Source organism: Falco cherrug, chromosome 9 (assembly GCF_023634085.1).
Source record: "Falco cherrug isolate bFalChe1 chromosome 9, bFalChe1.pri, whole genome shotgun sequence".
In the NCBI taxonomy this organism is placed as follows: Eukaryota; Metazoa; Chordata; class Aves; order Falconiformes; family Falconidae; genus Falco; species Falco cherrug.
The window spans coordinates 37,718,392-37,725,924 of NC_073705.1; the positions used below are offsets into that span (position 1 = coordinate 37,718,392).

The following is a 7,533-nucleotide window of genomic DNA, read 5'->3' on the forward strand; positions in this document are numbered from 1 at the left end:
CCCAGCTTTTGAGGATGGTGTGCTTGGGGTATGGGGATGCACCTCCATTCCTGGTTTGGGACAGAGGGATGCATCCCCTTTCCTGATCATCTGGGGCTGGCATGGCCCTCAGAGTACAGGAATCCCAATTTTCTGGGTTGGTACTTTGGGATATGGGGGTGCGTCCCCTTTCCTGATCATCTCGGGGTGGTGTAGCCCTTGGGGTGTGGGAATTGCAACTTTTTGGGCTGGTACCTTTGGGATATGGAGTGTGTCCCCTTTCCTGGTGACCTTGACCAGCTCGGCTCAGTCAAAATGTTTTGGCGGAAGGCGCCCTGGCCACGACGACACGGGTGCGCGGGCGGTCCCGGCGGAAGGCTGGACACCTTCCCACCCACCCCGCAACCCCAAAAACGCTCTTCCCACGCCGGGAGTCGAACCCGGGCCGCCTGGGTGAAAGCCAGGAATCCTCACCGCTAGACCACGTGGGAGGGCGCGGGCAGCGCTGCCCGCCCCCGCGCCTGCCCCCTGCCGGCGGCGGCCGGAGCGCGGTTGCGCGGCGGCTGCGGGGGGGCGAGGGGAGGCGGGGGGGCGGCGCCCGCTCCGCGCCGCCTCCGCGGGGACAATAGCGCGGGGCCATGTCGTCCGCCGGCGGCCGCCAGCCCAGCCAGAGCCGGGCCATCCCCACCCGCACCGTGGCCCTCAGCGACGCGGAGCAGCTGCCCCCGGACTACTGCACCACCCCCGGCGGCACCCTCTTCTCCACCACGCCGGGAGGTAAGCGCGGGGGCAGCCGGGGCCTGCGGGGCGGCGGCCCCGCCGGGGGAGCGCTCCCGCCGCCTCTCTGAGCGCCGCCTATCGCGCCTGTATATCGCGTACAGGGAGCGCCTGCCGCTGGTGTCCATAAGGCGAGCGCCTGGAGCAGGGCTTGTTGCTTTTCCGGGGTGCAACGGGGGCGCGGAGGGTCCCGCCGGGCTGGCAGGCGGCCCCCGGTGCGGGGTGGCAGGCGGCCCCGGCGGGACGCGGCCGGTGGGGGTCGACGCCCGGCGAGGTGTCGGTGTTGAGGGGTGGGGGGCTCTGCCCCGGCCCGCTTGGACACCCCGGGGTTGGAGCATCCCTCGTCCCTGGCCGGGGGAGGGGACGCGGGATGCCCCGCGGTGCGCTCCCACCCTGCCGGGGTTTGCTGGGCTCGCGGCGGGCGCCCCGGGGCAGCGGCTACCCGGTGCTGCCGGGGGTGTTTGTCCAGGGCCGAATTATCACCCACCGGAGGCCCTTGGCCCGGGTGCCCATTCAGCCTGGAGACTCCTGCCAACCCGTGCTGCCGGGCCGGAGCCCCCCACCCTCCTCTCATCCCCCCTGCAGGTACCCGCATCATCTACGACCGCAAGTTCCTGCTGGACCGCCGCAACTCCCCCATGGCCCAGACCCCACCTTGTCACCTCCCCAATATTCCCGGTGTCACCAGCCCCAGCTCGGCCGGCGAGGAACCCAAAGCGGACACCAACAACCTGAACCACCAGGAGGGGAAGCCATCCATGGGTAAGGGACCCCCGGTGTGGGGTGGGGGGATTTGGGGTGGGGGGTGGTCCCCCTAACGCATCTCACCTTGACTCTCACCAGGGGACGACGCTCAGTTCGAGATGGATATCTGAGCGGGAACCACGGAGAGGCAGCAACTCCCCAGACCTGTGCACACCCCATTTGGCTTAGCAGGATCCGTCCCAGCGACGCGGAGGCGACAGCGGACCCCGCCGGTGTCCCCCTCCCTGCTCGCTTCCCCCCCTCTTTCCGGGGAGCTCAGCTCTGGCTTCTCCCACTTTGTGGGTGACTGGTCCCAGCCTGTGCCAGATGGAGCATCCCTTCTGGATCCGGCCCTATTCCTCCTTCTCCTTCTCTGCCCACTGACAGCCTGATTTCTACCAGGCTTCTTTTTAAAACATCCCTTTGCCTCTTCTGCTGCCTCGTGGCCCCCCCCCCTCCAAAACCCCTCCTCCCGTTACCCCAAAACTTCCCATTGCCAGCAGCTTGGCAGTCTGGAGCTGTGTCACCCCCTTTGCCCCTTCTCCTGAAAAATTTGGGCAGCCTCTTAGGAGGAGGGGGAAAGCATCGCTTCTAAAACCGAGTGTCTGTTTGCACCCCCAGGACCTGCTGGCATTCAGTGGAGGACAGTGTTGGCAGCCTGTTCCCTTTGGTGCTTGTGGGGTCCAAGTTAGTCCCCAACAGCGTTGGGCAGCATGCCCACATCTCTCTCCTACCTGGATTTCTTCCGTCATGGCCCTTCAACAGGGGGCTGTGTCCCCAGCCCACCAGCCAGGACTCAAAGCAACATAGCCGTATGTTACAAAAAAGCCCTTGATTTTATTTTTTTTTGGTACTAAAAAGGGGCACTTTACCAGCAATGCTTCTTTTTTCAGGCTGGGGACAAGCGCCTCTGGGAAAGTGCTTTCTAGTGCTTTTTTCTTTTTTTTTTAAACACCCCACACACACCCTTTAAAATGTGAATAATACAGGAGCTAAATCCCTTGGCGCCATTGGATGTCTCAGGAATAACTAGGCGCCCAGGGGGCTTGCGGGCACTCACTGGTGAGACACCGCAGGGATGCAGTGCAGTGGCCAGGGCACTCCAGTTGCAGGGTGCCAGCATCGGTGCCATCCTCTGCTTGCTTTTCATGCCAGGGCTTCCCCTGGCCAGGTCGTGCTGCCATGGATAAAGAGTTTCCGTGCCAACGTCCCCACCGCAGGTGGCTTTGCTGGCCTGGCACACCATGGCCATCCTGCCTGTGCCTGGCATCTTGAAACCCCCCAGAGATGGGATTTATTTTTTTCTCTTGGTGCGACTCTTGCCTTGAAGAGCAGTGTTAGGTGAGGGCATGCGTGGCAGGGGACACTGCGGCAGTGCCGTGCTGTGCCCCCTGAACCAGCCAGACCCGCCCTTTGTTTTTTAACTGCTTGTTGGGAGCTATCAACAGCTTTGCAACCTTCTCAAGTGCCATTTTATCAGCCACCACCCGAGTGCCTGCTCCATCCATCTTCCCTCCCTCCCCGGGGTTGTCTCTGCCCTGGTACTCAGCCGTGGGGACTCATTGCCTGCTGGGACTGTGGCTCTGGTGTGTGCCAGGGATGGGTACGTCCCACACCGGCATTCGTGCTGCAGGCTTTGTGCACTTTCCGTCCAATAATTTATTTCTCTAGGTGTGTTTGGTGTGGGTCGGCATGGTGGCTGGTTGCGAGCTCCCATCTTCCAGCTGCTTTTCTTGCAAGGGGGGATGCCGCTCGTTTTGGGGGAAAAAAGCAAAAAACCTAAGGGAATGGGAGGTCTCTTCCATGCTTTCCCTTGCATGGGTCACGCTTGGTGGGATGTGACATGGACATGTAGCCGGCCATAATAGGCGCACGAGTGAGTGAGTGCAAGTAGAAATATGTATATGCGTGTGGGTGGGTGGTGATAAGACACACACAAATATATATATTATATATAAATAAATATATTTTCCTTAAAGCAAAGATCCTAGGAGGTCTGTTAGGCCCTCGGATCGAGGGAGCGGCAGGGGCAGGGGCAAGGACATTCTTTGCAGAGTGGGGATGGCCACCGTGGATGCAGGGACCCAGCACCCTCGGCACAGCCACTCGTTTTGGGAAACCTGCTCTCCAAGCCAGAAAAAAAATAAAATAGAAAGTATCTGAGGACAACTTAACTTATGGACAGGAGCTGGAGGGAAACCACTTTTTTTTTCTAAATGCCCCCTTTTCCAATCGCCTTTCGTCTCCGTTCCCCATCCCAGCGACTTTCTCCTGGTGTTTTTTTTTATAACTGGGCTCGGGGCTGAAGAGCAGAGAGGGAGTGCCTGGCCTCGCCGGGGCAGCTCCTCCGCTAGTCAGGGTATAGATTTGGGTTTTTTTACCGTCTCTTCAGGCAGGTGTTCGGGAGGAGAAAAGCTCTCGCCAGTGGTTGCTGTTACAATGAGATCAATAAAGATCTTGGTTCTATTAAATCGAGGTGCTGCAGGTTTCTTCTGACGGTGACTCGGGCTGCAGGGGGGATTTTTTCCCTTCCCTATGGAGCAAATGTGGGTCAACTCTCCTTTCTTTGTATTTTAAGGGGGGGGGGGTGTGTGGTGTTCCCCTGTCCCAATTTCTTTAGGTGAGTTGCTTTCCAGATTTCCAATTTGGGAAAATGGGATCCCAGCCGAGGACAGTAAATCAGGAGTGAGCTCCCACCTCTAGCCAGGTGGAACTCGGTGTACAGAGAGCAGGGGAGTGTCAAACCCAGAATCAACAGCCCAGGGTTAAGGCGGGACCCGATTGCAGAATTTCATGTACAGCAAAATCTGATCTTACCACAGTACATGTACTCGTGTACAAAACTGCTGCAAATTGGTCATTTATCCTGCACCACCAGGTGCTAAAGCCTATATAGACCTGGGCATCAAACTGGAGAGGTGCCAAAGAAAGTCCTGCTTAGGATGTGTCCAGGCCAGACTCCAAACGTGCAAAGCAACCCCCGAATTTAAGCCAAGCTTAAATGGCAAACCCCCAGCAATTTCCCATGTTGCTAGTAAATGCATGTTTGCACCAGCCCGGGGGTACTCCCACCCTGGTGACCCCTTCTAGCTGAAGCTGAAAGGAGCTCACACCAGTACACAGCGCCCTTCCCTGCCTTGTGAGTGCTGGGCAAGTTCCTGAAATATCAGCTGGGCAGCTAAGGCCATCATGTAAACTGTTTCTTAGCAGCCCCCACCCAGTCTCATCCTTGAGGGCTTCCCGTGACCAGGAGCACGTTTAAGCCCAGTCCCTGGCCTGGCTGCATCCCTCAGCCTGTGCTGTAGACTTGGCTGCCCCATCTGTTGCTCCTGGAGGTACCTGGCTCAGGCTCATGCCCTTGGAGGGGACTGTGCTGATGCAGGTGTGTTGCCACAAATTGTCCTGGTCCAGGACAATTGTAATTTTAGTAACATGTATGTATTAAGTTTTAAAGCAAGTAGCTGCAAAGTCAGCCTTTTTTTATACCATCTGCTTGGTATGTGGGGGCTGTGAGCAGCGGAAACCTTTTCCCCCCTAGTAGGAAGGGTGCTGTGGGATGGGTGGGAGCAGGGCATCCCCTCCTGCTGGCTGCAACAGCCGGATTCTGGGGTCCCACAATTTTTGTGGGTGTCAGCAAACTACCAGCAACCCAGCCCTGTGCGCATCACTTAGGGATGCAGACTCCACGCATGAAATATCACAGCAGCATGCCGCATTCCCAAACCACCCACAGCTGCTGAGGTCCCACGGGCGAAGCTGGGGGGGCAGTGCCAAGGGTGCCACTGACCTGGGTTTGGGGGTACCCAAAGGTATCCGGGGTGGTCCTGCCGTGACCTCCCATGGATGTGGGCACATATTGCAGCAGCAGTGCCCCTGCTCTGCTAGGAGTCTGGCTTAGGGCTGTCACGTCACACTGTTACCCAGGTTATTATTAAAGTATTATTATTAAATTGTTTTTATTACTATACTCTTGCTTCTTGCGCTCCTCTGCAGACTGAGTTAAAAAGTGGAATGTAGGAGCAGGGGTGGAGAAGGCAGTGAGGAAATCCTGCTTCTTCGGAGCAGGCACCGCTGCTAGTGCAGAGCATCTGTGTTGCGCTGCTGCTCCGTCCTGCATATTCTCCCCAGATTCTGGCTCTGTGCCCGAATTCTCTGTTAAGGGGTGCCTAGAGCCTGGCGGGGCAAAAAAATCCAGCGGAAAGATGTGTTGCTTGGAAATGGACAGCAAGGCTTTTTAAAAAATAAAAGAAAATAAAAATAAGTCATTTTTCCTTCCACCACTGCATGGGAGCAGTGTATCATGGGTTGCTCTTTTTTTAATTCTGAAACGTTAGTGAATTTGAAGCGTGTGTATGGAGGGGAGGAGCAAAATTAAAAAAAAAAAAGCTGATGAGGCATTTGGGAGCTTCCCTGTTCTGGATTTGGCTTTGCCCATGCGATGTCAAGCTTAGGGGAGTGACAACTGTTTTCCTCCTGAATTTTTGGGTGCTTTTTTTTTTTTAATCCTGGCTTCCAAAGCCCCTCCAGTGAGGTGTGTGTGCGTGGGGTGCCCTGGCTTTCCATGTGCTCCTCAGGGCAGGGGCCGTTTCTAGATGCTGATTTGGGAGCTAAAATTAGAAAATTAAAAATAAGAAATTGGTAAAATTTCAACCTAGGACTGAAGCTCTTAATTGTTAGCGAGCTGTAAATGAACTGAACCAGGGTAATTTCACATGCAGCAGAGTGAATGAAACTTTGGTTGGATTTGTAGCTCTTGATTTGAGTTTTAAACTGGAGTAGTTGCCGTCTGCATGTGTGACTGCTGGGCTCTGCCCGGTGGCGTTCAATTGTAAAATTCAGCAGAGCAGCTCAGGAAAGGGCATTTTGGCTAAGCCAAAGGCCGGGAGCCTGGCTAGTATCTAGGATCCTGATTAACAAACTTTCCAGCCCTGCTTTCCAGCTGTTACCATTTTCGGACTGCCTCCAGGCTCCGTTTACATTCCTGGCCCTCCTTCCCAGCACCGGTGAATGTGTTAATGCTGTTTTTCTCTTTTTCCTTCATCCTGTTGGTGTCCTATAAACATTTATTTGGCAGTGCCTCACGGAGCAGTGCGGCGGCCATGGATGGTGCTGGGTGCAAGCAAGACTGTAGAGCTGGGGTGTTGAGGGTCTCTGAGGGAGATGAGGCTGGGGTCCTCCTCCTAGATGGAACCCTCTGAGGGCTCAGAGTTCAACCCAAATGAAATGGGGGAAGGCAGCTAGGAGTAGAAGGAATTGGGGTTTTATGGATTAGCTCAAATAGCATCTTTGCCACAGTGGAATAAGTGCAATGCCTGTTGGCATCAAGGGAAGACTGAAGTCATCTCGTGGCTTTCTTCTGTGCTGTGACTGAAACCAGCAGAAGATGAGCAGAGCTTGATGCTGGACCAGCAGAGCCATTGCAAGAGCCCACCACGGTGCCTTTATGTACTGGGGAGCTGCTGGGGGGGCAGCAGCCTTATTTTCCCAAGTGCCTGACTGGCCCAGTCAAGGAGGGATTGCTCTGAGAGGGGGACTGGAGTTACCCTGATATTTCAGAAGTTGTCTCCAGGTCTACACCCTCTCCATCATGCCCTGAAAGCCTCACACAAGACCAAGCGTGGAGGCTCTGCAGATGGCTTGCTCAGGCCAGGCAGTGTTTGGGTCTGTGAAAGGGGTGCTATGTATCCAGCTCTGCTTAGAGCAGCTGCTTCCCGCCCTACCTGTGGTGAAGAGCCCTGGGACCTGGCTGTCCAACAATACCGGGGAGAGGAGATGAACAGGGGCTGGGCAGGGTAGGGGGGGTGTCCATCACCAGCAGGCTGCAAGGAGGCTTAAAGTTAACAGATTCCTCTGTTCAGATCTCAGCCTGCTTTTAACACTTGTGCTGAGTGCTTGCAGAAGCTAGTGCTGGACCTTTACTTTCCCTGTGTGAGTTTCGGGGAGCAGTCCCCCTTGGCATGGTAAAGCAGGGGAGCAGGGGCTCCCTGCAGGCATTTCACACCTAGCCTGGATCCAGTAGCATCCCTCACTCTG

The 7,533-nt window shown here is 56.1% G+C and overlaps 1 protein-coding gene and 1 non-coding gene across 2 annotated transcripts; one reads left to right on the forward strand and one right to left on the reverse strand.

The window, feature by feature from the left end:
* Positions 1 to 398: 398 nt before the first annotated feature.
* Positions 399 to 470, reverse strand: TRNAE-UUC (transfer RNA glutamic acid (anticodon UUC)). Its single transcript has one exon. It is a non-coding gene; the product is annotated as a tRNA-Glu (tRNA).
* A 96-nt stretch (positions 471 to 566) lies between these two features.
* EIF4EBP2 (eukaryotic translation initiation factor 4E binding protein 2) lies at positions 567 to 3,971 on the forward strand. Its single transcript, XM_055721118.1, has 3 exons — positions 567 to 756; positions 1,342 to 1,518; positions 1,600 to 3,971. The coding sequence occupies exons 1-3, from the start codon at positions 618 to 620 to the stop codon at positions 1,629 to 1,631; spliced, it is 348 nt and encodes a 115-aa protein (XP_055577093.1). The 5' UTR covers positions 567 to 617; the 3' UTR covers positions 1,632 to 3,971.
* The last annotated feature ends 3,562 nt before the right edge of the window (positions 3,972 to 7,533 follow it).

Bases quoted from the DNA above. Each gene is read 5' to 3' on its own strand.
- EIF4EBP2 (XM_055721118.1), top strand. From the start codon at position 618: ATGTCGTCCGCCGGCGGCCGCCAGCCCAGCCAGAGCCGGGCCATCCCC. The intron at 757-1,341 runs GTAAGCGCGGGG...TCCCCCCTGCAG, and splicing joins CTTCTCCACCACGCCGGGAG to GTACCCGCATCATCTACGAC. The intron at 1,519-1,599 runs GTAAGGGACCCC...GACTCTCACCAG, and splicing joins GGAGGGGAAGCCATCCATGG to GGGACGACGCTCAGTTCGAG.